Raw genomic sequence first — 18,276 nt, forward strand, 5'->3', positions numbered from 1 at the left:
GTATAAATCCCACTTGATCATGTTGTTTTATCTTTTTGGTGTGATGTTAAATTCAGTTTGCTAATGTTTTGTTGAGGATTTTCACATCTATAATTCTCAGGTATATTGGCCTGTAGTTTTCTTTTTTGGTTATATCCTTGTTTGATCTTTGTATAAGGGTAATGCTGGCTTTGTAGAATGAGTTAGGGAGAATTCCCTCCTCCTCAACTTGTTGGAATACTTTGGGAAGGATTAGTATTAGTTCTTCTTTATATATTTGGTAGAATTTGGTAGTGAATATATCTGGTCCTGGGCTTTTCATTGTTGGGAGGTTTTTTATTACTAATTCAATCTCACTACACATTATTGGTCTGTTCAGGTTTTCTGTTTCTTCCTGATTCAGTCTTGGGAGGTTGTATGTTTTCAGAAATTTATCCATTTCCTTTAGGCTTTCCAGTTGGTTAGCATGTGCTCTAGTTGTTCATAGTCTCTGATGGTCTTTTGTATTTCTGTGGTATCAGTTATAAGGTTTCCTTTATCTGATGTAATTGTAACTATTCCTGCTCATTTTTGGTTTATATTTGCATGGAATATCTTTTTCCATCCCCTTTCAGTCTATATATGTCTTCATAAGTAAAGCGTTTTTCTTGTAGGCAGCATATAGTTTGATCATTTTTTTAATCCATTCAGACAGTCTATATCTTTTAAGTGGAGAATTTAATCTGTTTACATTCAAGATTATTATTGACACATGAGGTTTTGTTCCTGTCATATCATTAATTGTTCTGGTTGTTTTGTGTATTCTTTGTTCCTTTCTTTTCCTCTTATTGTTTGTCATTGTGGTTTGGTGGTTTTGTGTAATGGTACCATTTGAGTCCTTTCTGTTCCTCATTTATGTGTTTGCTTTACCAGTGACTTTTATACTTTCCTTGTTTTCACAATGGTAAATGTCATCCTTTTGCTTTCAGGTTTATGATTCCCTTGAATATTTCTTGTTGGGCCTGTCTTGTGGTGATGAATTCCCTCAGTTTTTGCTTGTCTGGGAAATTTATTTCTCCTTCATTTATGAAAGATAATTTTGCTAGATAGAATATCCTTGGCTGACAGGGTTTTTTTGTTTCACCACTTCAAATATATAATCTCATTCTCTCATAGCCTATTAGGTTTCTGCTGAGAAATCCACCATTAGTCTGATGCGGGTTCCTTTAAAGGTGACTAGATGCTTTCCTCTTGCTATGATTAAAATTCTCTCATCTTTGACTTTAGATAGTTTGACTATAATGTGCCATGGACTATAACGTCTTTTTGTGTTACATTTATTTCAGTAGCTCAGCGCCTCCTATATCTAGATGTCTAAATCCCTTGCTAGACTTGGGATGTTTTTATCTATTATCTTGTTAAAGGTGTTTTCCAACCCTTTCATTCTCTCTTTGCCTTCTGAGACCCAAATAATTTGAATATTTGGTCACTTCATTATGTCCCATATGCCACAAAGGCTTTGCTCATTATTTTTTGTTCTTATTTTTTTATTTTTTTCTGAATGGTTTATTTCCAAAGACCTGTCTGCAAGTTCTGAGTTTCTTTCTTCAGCTTGATCCATTTTTAAAGTTTTCAAATGTATTTTATATTTCATTCAATGAATCCTTTAGTTCCAGAATTTCTGTTTGGTTTTTATGATGACTGTCTATGGTAAATTTCTCATTTATATCCTGAATTGTTTTTCTGATTTCTTTGTATTATTTTTCATAATTTTCTTGTTATGTCACTGAGCTTCTTTATTATCAGAATTTTAAACTCTTTTTCTGGATTTCATAAACTGATTTCTGATTGGGATCTGTTGCTGGAGGATTATTGTGTTCCTTTGGCTGTGTCATATTTCCTTGCTTTTTCATGTTTCCTGTGTTCTTACATTGATGTCTGCACATCTGGTATAACAGTAACTTCTAATTTGTTGAATTTGCTTTTATAGGGGAGAACTTTTTCCTGAAGACATATCCATGGTGTTGGTTGGGTAGAGCACATTGGCTTTCCTCACCTGCTTTCATCCCTGGCAGTGATAGCCCATACCTCCCTCATGCCTCAGCCCCAGGGGCAGAAGCCCACACTTCTCTTATGTTAGTACCTCAGCTCTAGTACCACTGGGCCCCAGGACAGTGGACAGTCTGTTGGGGATGGAGCTCTAAAATGGCCCCTTTCCATAGCAGCTTAGGTCTTGGGCAGTGTGTGGGACCCAGTATGAGTTCCCTTCCTGGAGCAATGCCATCACATAGTCTCCCAGCAGCTCCCTATTTTGGTTTCAGCACCCACAAGGGTCAAGAGGCTAGAATTCTGTCACGGCTAGGACTCCAGAAGTCCATGGTGGGAATGTGGACCACTGAGGGTCTCTCTCTTACCCTTTGCTCACACTGGGGAGTCTCTCTTTGTTCCCAGCCAATCTGACCAAGCAGGCTGCCTCACTTCCTTCTCCTTCCTTGCTTTAGGTATTTTCTATCACTTTTCTGTTGAATTCTAGTGTTCCCTCTGGATAATCTATTCAAAGTATTATTATCTACTTACTGTCTTGGCTCTTCTTAGTGGAGGAGGCAAGTATGAAATGCCTCTAGCCAGCCATCTTGAAGCCCCTCCTTCCCAGCAGTGTGGCATCTTGCTCCAGTGGTCACATTGCCACCTTCTTCCTTGTCAAATCTCCCTCTTCCCCCTGTCTTATAAGGACACTTGTGATTGCATTTAGGGCCCATCCAGATAATTCAGGATAATCTCTCCATCTGAAAGTCCTTAACTTAATCACATCTGCAAAGTCTCTTTTACCATATAAGACAACAGTCACAATTCTAGGGTTTAGGACCTGGACATTTTAGGGGTCATTATTCAGCAAATGACACCATCCAACTTTGTTATTTTATTTCAATATTATTTTTTACTATTCCAGATCCTTTGCATTTCCATCTAAATTTTAGAATCAGCTTGTCTGTTTGTACCAAAAAAAAAAAAAAGGTTGCGATTTTTATTAAGATTACACTGAATCTATAGATCAGAGAGCTGACATCTTAACAATATTGAATCTTCCAATATGAACATAGTATATCTTTCCATTTATTTAGGTCTTTTGAAAATTTCTCTTAATAATGTTTTTTTGTTTTCAGTATTCATATTTTATTCATATTTTGTTAAATTTATGTCTACATATTTATGTTCTTTGCTATGGTAAATGGTATATCTTCTAATTAGATTTCTAATTTTTTATATCTACCTTATATCCAGAAACCTTTCTAAATTCACCTATTAGCTCTAATAGATTTTGTAGATTTCTCAGGATTTTTACATATATTTCTATTATCAAAAAGATAGTTTTACTTTTTTCTTTCTAATTTTTGCATATTTTATTTCTTCTTTTTGCATAATTTCTTTGACTTGGATCTCTAATGAAGACTTACGTAGAAGAGGTGAGAGAAGACATCCTTGTTTGTGATCTCAGGGGGAAAGCATTCAGTCTTTTTTTTTTTTTTTTTTTTGAGACAGAGTCTCGCTTTGTTGCCCAGGCTAGAGTGAGTGCCGTGGCGTCAGCCTAGCTCACAGCAACCTCAAACTCCTGGGCTTAAGCAATCCTACTGCCTCAGCCTCCCGAGTAGCTGGGTATACAGGCATGCGCCACCATGCCCGGCTAATTTCTTCTATATATATTTTTAGTTGTCCAGATAATTTATTTCCATTTTTAGTAGAGATGGGGTCTCGCTCAGGCTGGTCCCGAACTCCTGACCTTGAGCGATCCACCCGCCTCGGCCTCCCAGAGGGCTAGGATTACAGGCGTGAGCCACCATGCCCGGCCAGCATTCAGTCTTTCACCATTAAGTGTGACGTTACATGTAAAGCATTTTTTTATAAATGTAAATTTTATCAGACTCAGGAAATTCCCTTCTATTCCTGGTTTGCTGAAAGTTTTTTTATCATGAGTGGGTACCGAATTTTATCCAAAAAAATTGCTTGTTCTGCCTCTATTGAGATAACTTTTTTCTTCAATTCTTTTTCTGTTAAATGAATATGTCAATTGATTTCAAGTATTAAACCAACCTTGTATGTATTTCCAAGATTAGTTATCAGCTATTCATAATTTATCTTTTTTATATATTACCAGATTCTAGTAGCTTATATTTTGTACAAGAATTTTTATATCTATATCCATGAAGTATGTTGGTATGTACTTTTTTTAATGTTTCTATGGGTGATCAAATATTTGCTGTCTTCATAAAATGAGTTGGGAAGTTTTTCCTCCCTCTCTCTTTTCTGCAAGAGTTTCTGTAAGATTGGTATTATATCATCGTTAACTGTTTGATAGAATTCATCAATAAAACCATCTCGGCCTGGAGTTTACTTCATAAGAAGGTTTTAATTACAAATTCAATATATCTAATCGATATACAGTTAATAAAATTTTCTATTCTTATGTCAGTTTGGGGAAGTTGCTTTTTTTCCCCAATGAATTTTTCCGTTTTAGCTAAGGTAAGGAATTTATTGATATAAAGATGTTAATAATATTCCCTTCATGACCTTTAAATGTCTCTGGAACCTGTAGTGATATCCTCTCTTTTCTGATATTGATAATGTATCTTTTCTTGTTTTCTTTCTTGATCAATCTTGCTAAATGTTTGTCAAATTTTTAAATCTTTTTGAAGTACCAAACTTTGTCACTCACTGCTGATTTCTTTTGTCATTTTTATTTTTTATTTCATCAATTACTGCTCTTTGTTATTTCCTTCCTTCCTCTCACTTTGGGTTTAGTTTGTGCTTCTTGTTCTTGCTTCCTAAGGTAGAAGCTTTAGGTCATTTATTTTAAACCTTTCTTATTTTCTATAACAGTATCTAAAACCATAACTTTAAACACTGCTTTATTTGAAAACTACAACATATTTTGCTGAGTTGTGTTTTTATTATCATTCAGTTTGAAATATTTTCTTACATACCTTGTTTTCTTCTTTAATCCATTGGTTACTTAGAAATGTGTTGTTTTATTTTCAAATACTTAGAAACTTTATACCTACCATATTGGTGTTGATTTTTAATTATTCAGTATTTCATAATTTATTGAGACTTTTTTATGAGCCAACATGTGATTTTTATTTGTGAAAGTCCCAAGTGCACAAAAAGTGTGTTCTGTAGGTGTGGCTGGAGTATTTTATAAATTTTAATTAGCTCAAGTGTTTTCAAACCTTCTATATTCTGACTGATTTTTTTTCTACTCATTTTATCAATTCCTAGAGAGGTGCTAAAATATCTAATGGGGGTTATGGATTTGTCTATTTTTCTCTCTAGTTCTGACAAGTTTTACTTCATATATTTTGAAGTCATTATTAATTACATACATATTTTTAATTGTCTGTGTAATGAAGTGACCTTTTTTGCATTATAAAATGTCTCTATCTCTGGTAATTTACTTATTTTCTGGAAGTCTGTTTTGTCAGATATTGAAATAGCTACATCAGCTTTTTTTATTCTAACTTGATTTTTTTTCAGCATCCTTTTATTAGCAGCTTATCTGAGTATCTGTATAAAACATGAGTCTCTTGTTGATGGCCCATTAGCCAATCTGACAATCTCTGCCTTTTAGTAGTAATATTTCATTCATTTACATTTAATGTAATTAAATATATAATTGGGTTTCAGTCTACTATTTTTCTATTTTTTATTTATACCATCTATTTTGTTATTTTGTTCATTTATTACTTCCATCTTTTGAGTTAATGAAATTTGTTTTTTAGCATTTTCATTCTCTCTATTGGTGTTTTAGCTATTCGTCTTGGTCTTGTGTTTTAGTGGTTACTGTAGGGATTAGAATATACATCCTTACCATCTCACAATCTACTTGTAATTAATATTATACCACTTCACATAAAGTGAAAAACATTAGCACAGTATAATTATTAAATACATTACCCCATTACTCTTATTGTCGTCCATATTTCTACTATACATTGCCCCCCTCTTATCCACAAGGGTACATTTCAAGAACCCCAGTGGATGCCTGAAACCACAATAGTATTGAATCCTATATATACTATGTTTTTTTCCTATACATACATACCTATGATAAAGTTTAATTTATAAATTAGGCACAGTAAGAGATTAACAACAGTAAAAATAAAATAATATAATTATAACAATGTACTATAATAAGTTATATGAATGTGGCCTCTCTCGCTCTCTTTCTCTCAAAATATCTTAATATTTTTGGACCAGTAACTGAAACTACTGAAAGCAAAACTGAAGATGAGGGGGGACCACCATATATGTTTTGGGCCTCACAATACAGTGTTATGACTTTTGCTTTAAACAATTAAACAATTAATAGCCTTTTAAGAAATTAGGGGAAAAAATATGTTGACCACTTCTGGTGTTCTTTGTTCCTTCCTATAGATCCAAGTTTCCATCTGATATCATCTCTTCTGCCTGAAGTATTTTGTGTAGCATTTCTGAAAGTCTGAGTCTGATGGCAACAAATTTTCTTTTTCAGACAAAACTTTTATGTGGAAAATGTCTGTATTACTCTCTCATTTTTTGATGGGTATTTTCCCTGGATGTAGAATTCTGGGCCAAGTTTTTCTGCCAGCCCTTTAAAGCAGAGGTCCCCAACCTTTGTGGCACCAGGGACAAACCAGGGACCAGTTTCATGGAAGACAGTTTTTCTATGGACTGGGGATGGGGGGCTGGGTGTTGTGGGGGGCGATGCGGAGCTCAGGCGGTGATAGGTGGGCCGTTCCTAACAGGCTCTGACCAGTAATGGGCCACAGCCCAGGGCTTGGGGATGGCAGCTTTGAAGACATCATTCCATTGTCTTCTGGCCAGATAAGCATATTCCTCAATCTTCTTCACCCCTGAAGCCTCCCTCAGGACCCTCTGACCCCGTGCCACCTCCTCTCCTGTAGCCCAGATTGTCCAACCACCCTACTCTGCTCCAGTCCAGGGACCTCTGAGAACCTTCCTACCCCTTCGAGAGCTCTCCCACCATCCTCCTGTGGCTTTTCTGCCTCTATATTCCTCCACTTGTCACCCCTTGCCCTTTTGCCCAGATCCCTAGGTACGCTGTCAGCCCTTGAACAGCACACTTCTCTGCCTCCCCAGTGCTGGCATGTGCTCCACCCAGCACTTGGCCTGTGGAGGGCAGGGGAGCAGCAGTGAGGCCCCCTAGTCTTACTGGCAGGGTGCTCTGCCCAGGGAACTCATGCAGACTCTTTATAAGCTCTTACTCAATTTACTTAAATTTCTTTCCCGTCAAGTTCTCACTGTCAAGGCTTGGTTTTCATCAACCGTGTAATGTTGGCTTCTTTCCCCCGACTATCATCTGTGCTACTCATCTTCCTGAGCAGCTGAACCAAAAAGACCCCCCGTTCCAGGGCTGAGGTTCCTGAGAGGGCCAGGGCTGGAGGCAGCACATGAGGGGTCAGATTCCAGGTGACGCTGTGCCCCGAATCAACTTGGTACTTGGGGCCTCCTTGTCTCGTTTCAGTTTCAGCCACTTCCTGGGTTTGATGCTGACACTGGCAGGGAGGCTGCATCCAGGATCCCAAATCCACAGATCTTTGCCATGCAGCTTCCATAGGACAGGTCGCCACTCTGCTCCCCCAACTGTACATCCCTGCATGTTGCCCACTGGAGACCCCAGGGAGCTGGCCTGGACCCTGTGTAGCCGGCAGAGTCTCCTGGGAGTCTCGGCCTCCTGGGAGCCAGCCGGGGCCCCTGCACTTGAGGCCACACCCAGCTTTCCACTTGGCTCATAGGTATGGGAGGAGGCCTCAAATCCTCGCTGCTCCAGCCCTGCAGTATCCTGGAAAGAGAAACCCCAAAGAGGATTTCAAAATCCCACAGCCCCACATACCGTGCCCCAGGGGTGTCCTTGACTTTTATCCACAATATAGCTCAAGGTAAGGCAGCCTATGAGTTTACAACATTGCCAAGATCTGACAGCTTTGAGGTTCTTTTATCAGCAGGTTAGAGGATTGAGAAAATATTAGTGCTCAGTAAAAGCAAGTCAGTTTATATATATACATGTATTTTATACACATATACATATATTTGTAATATACATATAGATACTTTTTTGGTTGAACAATAACATCAGCCAGATCATTGCCGAGTCCTCGTGGAGGCTTATACAGCGGGTTAGAACATGGAGCCAGACTGCCTGAGTATGGCTCCCAACTAACTTCTTTTTCCTCACCTGTAAAATGGGGATAATACTATTACCTACAAGTGTGATAGTTATGAGGATTAAATTAGATAATACATGTAACGTACGTAGAACAGTGTCTCTCATACCTAAGCTCTTATACCCGCAGGCTCCCAAGACATCAGGTATCAGCAGTACCGATACTGTTACTATTTCTTCCTGTGAAGTACTCACAGCCCTGCTGTCTGGTTCTGTACAAACCCATGAATAGAGGAACATGTTTCATCTCAGCACAGGCATAATGGTTCCCTTGTGTCCTAGGCGAGTTCCAGCTCCTTGCATCATAAGCTTTTATAAGGTCAGCCAGGCTGCTGTGATCCTATGATCTCTGAATCAATGCGAACAAATGCATTCGCTGCTCCTTTTAGAGCAAGGGCTTCCACCTGCAGTCCAAGAACCCGTTCAGTCCCCTGGCAAACCTTCAGGGATTTGTGAACCCCTTGAAAGCACACAGATACTTGTGAGCCGTTGTGCTTCTTTCAGGAAGGAAGTCCTTTTCTCTCAGCAGACTCTGGGAAGGGCTCCAGCCCTGCTGTCCGAGGCCGCCTCTGTGGTGTAGCATGAGCCGGCATCTCAGTGTGGACTGTGCCCTGCTGGGCTTTGCATTGCTTTTTGTTCATCAAACACATGAATAATTCACCTCTTAAGTTCTATCTTGCTGACTCTCTGGCTATTCCCTGGGACAGCCTTTCCCAACTGGTGACTGCCCTCAAACCCAGTGCCAGCGGTCTCGCCAGGGCCTCCGTGCACTTTGAGAGCTGGCTTCTGTGGCCAGAGTTGGAATCTCTTCATTTGCCACACTGGCTTCTAAATCTTCTCTGCCCTTGAGAGTATCACTGAGCACCTCTTCCGTGTGCCACCGTGCTGTGTGCTGGGCCGCCTGGGGGCAGAGAATGAATGCTCCCTCCAACGAGGAGAGAGAAGAGTGTGGAAGCCACGTGAGAGACCAGGCTGAGTGAGAAGGTGGGAGAAGTGGGGGGGAGCGGCAGCAGGCACAGATGAGGGGACGAGGGCCTCCTGTTTGGGGGACGGAGGCTGAGCAGATAGAGAAGAAGGAATTTTCAGCATCTGAAGGAATAAAGCAGGACACTGGGATGGGGAGGCCTGGGGTGGGAGAGAGGCATCTAGCTGGGTGTTTGGGAATGTCCTTTCACCCAGGATCTGAAAGGGCTAAAAAAGACCTAGCACTTGACCACCTGCACCGGCTGGGTCACCTGCACAGCCCCTGTCCGCCCTTCACCAACCTGCCAGGCAGGAAGCCTTCTCTTCCCACGTGTGCCCATGTGGCAGCGCACCAGTCAGAGATGGATTTGCCTCTGTGTGCTTGGCCCACTGGGCTGTCACTGAATTTTCCTTGTGTAATATTTTAGGAAGTCTCTTCCAGAAGGTTCTAAAGGCCTCTGTTGGACCAAAACTTATTTATTAAGACGATTAGGAGAGCTAAAGGCAAAGAAGCCTCCGTTAAGAAAAGAGTCCAGGGTCTGCACACCCAAGGGGCCGCCCTGTGCCTGTCCCCTGCCTGCCCCCAAAGGTCCACAGCACATAGATGATGCTGGTTTTCAGCACACTTTCAGAGGGACCTCCCAGGCTTCAGCTGTTTAAAAATGACAACAGATGTGACCGCCTCGCTGACACGGTGATGCAGCATTTTTATGATGACCAAGAGTGTTCTCATAAAATATACCTCTTTTGCACAGAACAGCCTCATTCTAACTTGCAAGGCAATCGTGTTGTCTCAGCCAGCCAAGAACAATAAATAGCTTCGAAGGCCAAAAACATTACTCTGACCCCAATATCTGCACTGTCCTTGGAATTGCGCAGCTGTATTTGTTTTTCCTTCACCAACCAAAGTTAATGTTAAGTGATTCCCCAACCCAGCTTGCAGAGAATCAACTCCAATTTGCTGCATCTGACATTTTTAGGACCACAGATGTTTTCTTGTCTTCCCTTAGTTGTGTTCTAGTCTGTATTCTCTAGCTCAGAACCCTTGATAAATATATTCACTGTACCTGTCTTCATTTTCCTTTGGAGCATGTATTCTCAGCGTATAAACCACCCTTCTCTTTCTAAACGTAGAGTTCCAAAGGCCGGAGGAGGAAGGAAGCCGGGCCCCGTTCCCGTTCCCGCAGGGCCTGCCCCCAGGCCAGACTGTCTGCTGGGCAGGGCCTGCGGCAGGGCTTGGTGTTGACCAGTCTCCCTTGGTGTGTTTCAGCTACCTCCTGCCACACCTGCTTCCGTCCAAACCTGGCCTGGACACCCACGGCATGCGGCACCCCACAGCCAACACCATTCAGAGGGTGTTTAAGATGAGCTTCGTTCCTGTCGGCTTCTGGCAAAGGTTCATAGCGCGGATGCTGATCAGCTTGGCGGAGATGGACCTGCAGGTAGCGGCAGTTTCTTCGTAGGGGGATGCACAGGAGGCTCCTGCAGCTGCACCCTCCCTCGCAGGAGGGACCTGACTGAGACCCTTTTCCCACAGCGATGTCACTGATGTAGGGCCAGGAGGCAGGCATGGCACAGGCTGCTGGCAGACCCATTTGAACCAGCCTGTGAACACCAAATCAGCGCCACTCCCCTCCCCCCCCCCCCCCCCCCCCCCCCGGCTTAGACACTCCCTTTTAGAGCAGTGGTTCTAAATGTTAGCCTGTTTTAGAATCAGGCCCCGCCCCAGAGGTTCCGATTCAGCAGGTGTGGACTGGGGCCAAGAATCTGCATTTCTAACCACTCCCTAGGTGACGCCACGGGGCCAGTGACAACACAGGTGAACCATGACTTTAGAAGCATGGTTTTGCCATCCTGGCTGTACATTAGACTTAACCGGGGGGGACTCTAACACATACACACCACACCCAGACCAATCAAATCAGAATCTTTGGGTGTGGAGCCCAGCACTGGTATTTTGAAGGCTTCCAGGTGACCCCACTGTACAGCCAAGCCGGAGAACCACTTGTGTAGAACTTTAAGTTGATCTGGTAACAGTGAAGACTTAGCCTAAGGAGTTATTTTCTGTGGGTTCACCGGGGGCTGTGGAAAGGAGTGCCAGCTGTCAGTCAACAGTAATTTCATGCAAGACAATAACATGGAAGCAATTTAGCCTAGAGCAGTGTTTCTCAAAGTGGTGTTCCTAAACCAGCAAAATCAGCCTCACCTGGAAACATGTAAGAATGTAAATTCTCGGGCCCCATCCCAAACCCGCTGCTTCAGAAGCTCGGGGTGGAGCCCAGCACTGTCTTTCACAAGCCCCGCAGGGGATTCTGATGCACTGTACGGTTTGTGCACCCCTGGCATAAACCCTGACTGTTGAATCCTTGACGTAACTAAACTCTGTATGAGTTTACTTTTGCCACATGCTAATTGGAAAGCCCTTATTGAATTATAACATTTTGGCTCAATAAAAATGTTCTTTGATCTTCCCGTTTTACTGAAATAGTAAGAAAAATAAATGCAAGAGACTGAAAATCAACCATAGCCGTTGCGGCCTGTGTCAGCAGGGAGGGAGATCTGTTTATAGCACCAGGAGGGTGCACTGCTGGAAGGATGGGCGCAGGCGCTGGCTCTGCTGGGTTCTGATTCCACCCCCTGCCCTCCCTTTGAACTCTGCCTCTTGCCACGTCCTAAGTGGAAGGTCGCAGAGCACCAGCATCGTGGGAGGCTGAGCTCACAAGTGGGGACCAGCTGGGCAGCATCGTCCCTCACTAGAAATTAGGGTGGAAGTCCTGTTGAAATTCAGATGGGTGACAGAGGGAGGGGAGAGTTTGATCTCAGACTAATCAAAGGCATGCAAATTCAGGCAGCAGTGAGATGCCACCATCCAGCTGGCAAAATAGCAAGGAGCAGAGCCATCATTCCCACCCCCAGAGGCACGAAAGGGAGCCCTGCACACACTGGTGGTCAGTGCGCATGATAGTCTAATCATTTCAAAATCCAATTCCTCAATATGCATCCAGAGCCTTAAAACGTTCAGATCCTTTGACCCAGCAATCCCACTGCTAAATATCTGAACTAAGGAAGTCATTTGAAATCAGAGAAAGTTTTGTGCTTTTCTCATGTTCATCAAGGTGTTTTTGAGGGAGCAAAAGATTGAAACCAACTTAAACATCCAAGAGAAGGGACTTGGCTCAGGAAATTACTATACTTAATAGAATATTAAGCTTTAGAGAATGAATTTTCTGTGCATTTTTAGTAGCATAGGAAAAGTGAAGTTTTCAAAGTATACAAAATTAGAAATATAATCTGGCTTCGGCTGTTCTTTACACACATATGTAGATGGGAAAAAATCCTGGAATAATATATACCAAAATCTTAATGAGCTCTCTCCGCTTGGTGTGAAATTGGTGTTTTATTTTCTGCCTGACATTTTTCTGTATTTTCCACATTTTCTAACATGAATTTTTCCTTGTAAAGTCAGGAAGGGAAAATATTTTAAAAAGAAAAGCCTATTTTCAGTCCTTTCAAAAAGCTGTGTTTCCAGAGTGTTGCGGGGACCGTGTGAGATAATGTAGCATTGAACTCGGCAGCGAGGATGGGCCGGGGAGGAGGGGTGGGAAAGACGGGGGTCATTTATCAAGATGGGGCCCGCCCAGCCTCTTTAGAGCTCTGCCCAGGGCCAGCGAGGAGCCCGGAATACTTAAGCAGGGTCTTTTCTCTGTCTTTCAGCTTTTTGAAAACAAGAAGAATACTAAAAGCAGGAACAGGAAAGTCACCATTTACAGTTTTACAGGAAACCAGAGAAATCGCTGTAGTACATTCAGAGTGAAAAGAAATCAGACCATCTATTGGCAGGAAGGGCTCCTGGTCACTTTTGACGGGGGCTATCTCAGGTAGGAACGCCTGGAAACTTCGCCTGCCGGGGTCAGCAGGGGCCATGGCAGTGACCTCTGGGGCCACCTCCCTGGACTGCCTCATCCTCTTGGTCTCAGAATTCTCCTGAGAGCTGCTCATCGAGGCAGCTCCCTAAAAATGCAGGACCCTCCCGTGAGTGTCCCAGAGGTTCCCGTCTCCTCACCCACCCTCTGCCCCCCTTGCGGGCAGGAAAGGCGAGGGCAGGTGACATGGCCACAGCTCAGGCCCTGAGGGAAGTGGGTGGCCGCTGGGCTCAGGAGGGGCCCCTCAGGCACCTCCCACAGCCACTTAGGTGGGCCCTGGATGGTCTGTGCAGCCACCCAGCACCCCCTTGTTCTGAGACAAGAAGCCAAGCTGTGGGGGGTCACTGGGGTCCCCAGCCCCCATCTCCTGCCGCTGAGTAACCCGATATCTAACTCAGCTCCCTGCTCCTTTATGTTTTTATTTTTTGAGAGAGAGACAGACATAAAGTCAGCTCAACAGATTTCATGAATGATAAACACATAAGATTGTTTTAATATTCGCAATGAATTTTTCAAAATATTCTTCAGCTTTGTGAGAAGAGGAGAAGGGAAAAGGGGAAGTGACTGTTTGGGGGGCCTGATTTGGGCCACTCCTGGGGCCCGGTGCTGCCATGTGGGTGTTTTCACTGAAAGCCCACAGCTGCCGCTTGGCAGATGAGGACACCGGGCTTTGGGGCCGGACAGGAACTCCCTCCTCGGGGCCACACCTGAGGGTCAGGTCCTAGCCTGAGCGCTCCTCTCTGCAGAACTCTCCTCACGTCCCCTCACCACGCTGCGGGCAAGGACAGGGCAGGGCCCCGCTCATGGCTGGTGCAGGAGGGGCAGGGCTGTCATCCCAGGGCCCCCCAGCCGGGCCGCCACATGCCCTTTTCTCTTTCTGGGTCGCAGTGTGGAATCCTCTGATGTGAACTGGAAAAAGAAAAAAAGCGGAGGCATAAAAATCATTTGCCAGTCAGAAATGAGGGACTTCTCAGCAATGGCTTTCATCACGGACCACATCAATTCCTTGATTGATCAGTGGTTTCCCGGTAAGAGAACCTCCTGGAGCCAAGCCTTTGTTCGTGCTAATATTTCTTTATGGACTGAAGTGGGGGGTTGGGGGGAAAGGCTGCTTCACTGGGGTAACAAAAGTCCCACTGGGATTCAGCCCAAGAAAGCCAGGGGGGTCTTCACAGCCCTTAGGTGGGCGTCCTGGCCCCAGGGGAGCCCAGCTCTGGGCACGGGCAGGAAGCGCTGTGGGGAAGACGTGGGCTTGGACCCCACAGGGAATGTGCCGGGACTGGGCCCAATGGCTGCACACGGTGTGTGGGCAGAAGATGACACTGAGTGCCAGGTGTGGTCCAAGGAGATGCTCAGTGTGAGCCTCATAGTGCCTTGTTTACACAGTGAGGGCTGTGTGGTGAAATTGGGGGGAGCTGGCAGTGGGGGTTATCCCTGTGCAGGGAAGGAGAGGGAGGGAGCCACAGCTGCCAAGAGGCCTTGTTCTCCCTCCCTGCCTGCCCCACCCTTCCCGGCAGTGATCAAACCACCCACACAGCCCTCCTCAGACCCTTGGGATCAGCTTCCTCACTGCCGGTTCACCCAAAGGAAATGCTTTTTGAAGTGAAGCTTCTGAGGTCCCGGGTTTGCTTTGCTGCCAGGGTAGAGACAACCCCTCAGGGCACCCCGAAGGGAGGAGGCTGTCTGGGCCGCCATGAGGGGCAGGCAGCTGCGGGGAGGGGGCTGCCAGAGAGCCCCGGAGCCTCTGAAGACCGGAGGCTGAGCAAGTGGGGAGCAGGTTTGGAATCCCAGCGCCCCCACCTGCAGCTTAGGTGAAGTGGTCCACTGTGTGAGTCGTAGTGAGCTGGAGGGTGCTCTGCCATCCAAGGGGGACCCCTAGGCCCATATGAACCCTTCTGGATAGTTTGTGGCTCCTTGCCAGCCTGTGTTCCCCCTGTATCAGGATGGGCAGTTCTACAGGTGGATGCAGTAGACAGTCACCTGAGATGGAAAGGACTGCTGGGCCCCTGAGACAGGGCTGCCTAGAGCCAGCACCTCCAGCCAGTGGCCTGGAGCCCCTCCCAGCAGGAGGCTTGACACGCAGGCCTGCAGATCTCAGATGTATCCAGAATGTTCTAGGCATCCACCTCCTACCCTGCACAGAGCAGGCTGTTGGCCCGCCCTGAGGATACCTCCACAGGGCTCCTTGGTGGGTGTTTCTGTGCACTTCCTATCAGAGGTGTGCAGGGGAGCCCATGCCCCGTGACTAGGTTTTGCCTGTTACAATTCGTACTCTCTCCCCTTGCATTGCTCGTCACAGTAATCTCAAGCCTTGTGTTTCTAATTTTAAGAATGGCCCCTTACGCAATAGCTGTGGTTGGGTTGTTGGAGTGTTGCTCAGACCCAGCCTGCAGCAACGTATTGGGGCCTGGCCTTGCAGAAGGGAGCCCACCCTCCTCTCACCCGTGTCAGCCAGCCTGCTCAGGTCCAGAGCACCGAGTGGGTCTCCGCAGCATCCCCGAACCCTCCCTGTGCACATCTTTCAGGACTGATGAGCAGGCTCTCCAGCAAAGCACCCAAATGTGGCACGCAGCTTCAGCCCCTCCCTCAGGAGTAGGCAAGGGCAGGCAGGCCCCTGCAGTGAAGGCCAGCCCGCCTGGGGTTGTGGGGTGCTGCTTGGGGACCCACCCACAGCTGCCTTCTTGCGAGCTGTCTTCTGCTCCATGCCCATTTAGCCCTGACAGCCACAGAGAGCGATGGGACCCCACTCATGGAGCAGTACGTGCCCTGCCCGGTCTGCGAGACATCCTGGGCCCAACACGGGGACCCCAGTGAGAAATCGGAGGACGTGCAGTACTTCGACATGGAAGACTGCGTGCTGACAGCCATCGAGCGGGACTTCATCTCCTGCCCCAGACACCCTGACCTCCCTGTGCCGCTCCAGGAGCTGGTCCCTGAGCTGTTCATGACCGACTTCCCAGCCAGGTATGCACCAACGACCCCCAGGACACAGGTATAAGGTCGCGGGGCGGTGCTTCTAGTGGGGCAGCTTCCCAGGGATCTCCAGGGATCCCTCCTGCCCAGCCACAGCGCCACACTGCAGGGCAGCCCAGCGCTGGGGTTGGCAGCCACTCCAGCTGTTGCCTCCCACCAAATCTCAAGTGACTTTTAGGTCCCCATCCTAGGCTACCAGAAGGGAACCAGGCTGTCAGCTTTGCATTTTGGAGGCCTCAACAGGCCCAGTACATGGCAGGTGAAGCCATCTGGGTCATTCAGGCAGGAGAATGTTCCTGAACCTACAGCTTCATTTCCTTTTTTGGCAAATGCTGACTCCCAACTGCAGCCCTAACGCTGAGAGTTTGGATCCCCTAAATCTGTTCTTAAAGCTGATTCTACCTAAGTAGTCTTAAAATGGTACCTATGGAGAGAATGCTGGAGGAAACAGGAAATGTTCTGTGGTCCCATCCAACAGGAAATGGTCACAAAGTCCAAAATAAAAGATGCTACCGTCTCTAATCAGTGGAAACCAGAATCTGTGATTTCATCTCCCTGGAGGCAATTCTATACCAGAGCGTACCAGCTTTCTTAGAGCAGTGAAGTCCTGTTATGTTCTCATTCAAAGGAATGCTATATCTGGTTTCTTTAAAAAAAATTAAATTGGGGAGAATAAGAATGTTTATATTCTCATTTTCCTAAATTGTTCTAAATAGATGTGGAGTACTCTGTGATATTGCAGAATTGGGGTTCCAAAGTATGCTCTGGACGAATCTATTAAATTAAGAAAATATTTCCTGATGGGGTGGGCTCCTGCATGGTTCTTTCCAGCATCCCCAGTTACCTCATCGGTGGAATGACAGACACCTCTGCAGAATGACTTCCCTTTGTCCCCAGATCTTTAACATGAGGATGCTCAGTTCCCAGGGACCACTGCAGTTGTGTGTATGTATATGTATGAATTAGATTTTGGGGGGATGTCCAATTTGGCACCTCCAAAGTTTTGGGATTTTTATGTATTTGCTAAACCTTGTTATGTTTTATGTCTCAGCTTAGAGACCCCAACTGAATCTGAGCTGTGGCATCTACCGTATGGAATTTGCAAAGCCCAATTGAGTGGTCCCTGTTGGTTTGGATCTGATCTCTGGCCCTAGCACAGTTCCCAAGCGAAATTACTCGGCAGGGAGTTGAAAAGCCCGATGATCTGAACAGGATTCACTGTAGCAGAGGCTCTCTGGATTTCAGCTGGGGCCCAGCCATGGCTGCGAAGCATCACACTCCCCCAACTTAGAGTGTGACAGGCAAAGGGACCTGGCATCCCCGAGCCCTGCCCTGTGGCTCCTGCAAAAGTGTGCACCTCCTGAGTTTGCATGGTCCCAACAGAAAGCCCCAGAGGGATCCCTAGAGTTCCCGTTGCCCTGTGCCCGTCCGCGTGGGCTCCTGAGCGCCCACCGTTGCTGAGCAGGTGGTTTTGTGGGCACTTGGAGAACAACCCCAGCCCATCCTCTGCTGCACCACCGAGGGCTGCAGGGGTGTTGAGTGTGGTGCGGTTGAGCTGTGTGGAGTCTGGGGGGCTGCACAACCTGTTATAACTGCAGCTGCAGGGGCGGTCACCTGTGGGGCCAGGAGGGCTCAGGTGGAGGCTCTGCCTTTGCCTGGATGGCGAGGAACCCAGGTGGACTCCGCGGAGCAGGGAGGGCCTGCAGGGGGCTTCGGGCTGCCTCTCCCTCCTCCCTCCCTCCACGCTCTGCCTTTTCCTTCTACTGTTTCTGAAGGAAAGAAGGAGGCTCAAGGAATAAGGGGCAGGGTTAGAGGATGCTGGTGAGGGTGCAGAGACAGTTGAGAGTGAAGGATGTCCACCAAGCCTGCGCCTTGCCTGCTGCCCCAGGAGTCTGAAGGCAAAGCACATGGAGGGCCTGTACTCTCGACACCCCAGACTGGCCTCTATCCACGCTGCCTAGAAGGCTGTAGGCCTCTCTCTGGGCCCGTGCAGGCCTGGGCTTCTTATTCTAGAGCCTCCAGGTCCAGAGGGGTCTGCAGAGACAGCTGAGGGGTCCAGGAGCAACCGGTAGGCTTTCCTAAAACCCAGGAGAAATCTCCCTCTTACCTAGGATTCGAACACATAGAGCAGCCAAGTGGCCTAAACTCTGCCCTTATGTGAAATCCTAGTTACTGACTGTGGGGACAGTGTCCTGCCAATCAGAAGCTCTGAGTGGCAATGTAGACAATATTTGCTTAATA

General features: G+C 46.0%; 1 protein-coding gene across 5 annotated transcripts in view; it reads left to right on the forward strand.

The window, feature by feature from the left end:
• LRRK1 (leucine rich repeat kinase 1) overlaps positions 1–18,276 on the forward strand; it is a 126,009-nt gene that overhangs the window by 88,477 nt on the left and 19,256 nt on the right. For all 5 annotated transcript variants that reach the window (XM_045560649.1, XM_045560651.1, XM_045560650.1 and 2 more), the window contains 4 exons: positions 10,410–10,581; positions 12,854–13,017; positions 13,951–14,090; positions 15,777–16,026. In XM_045560649.1, the coding sequence (XP_045416605.1) occupies positions 10,410–10,581; positions 12,854–13,017; positions 13,951–14,090; positions 15,777–16,026 (726 nt within the window). The remainder of the gene's footprint in view (positions 1–10,409; positions 10,582–12,853; positions 13,018–13,950; positions 14,091–15,776; positions 16,027–18,276) is intronic.

Source organism: Lemur catta, chromosome 9, assembly GCF_020740605.2.
Source record: "Lemur catta isolate mLemCat1 chromosome 9, mLemCat1.pri, whole genome shotgun sequence".
NCBI classification, from domain to species: domain Eukaryota; kingdom Metazoa; phylum Chordata; class Mammalia; order Primates; family Lemuridae; genus Lemur; species Lemur catta.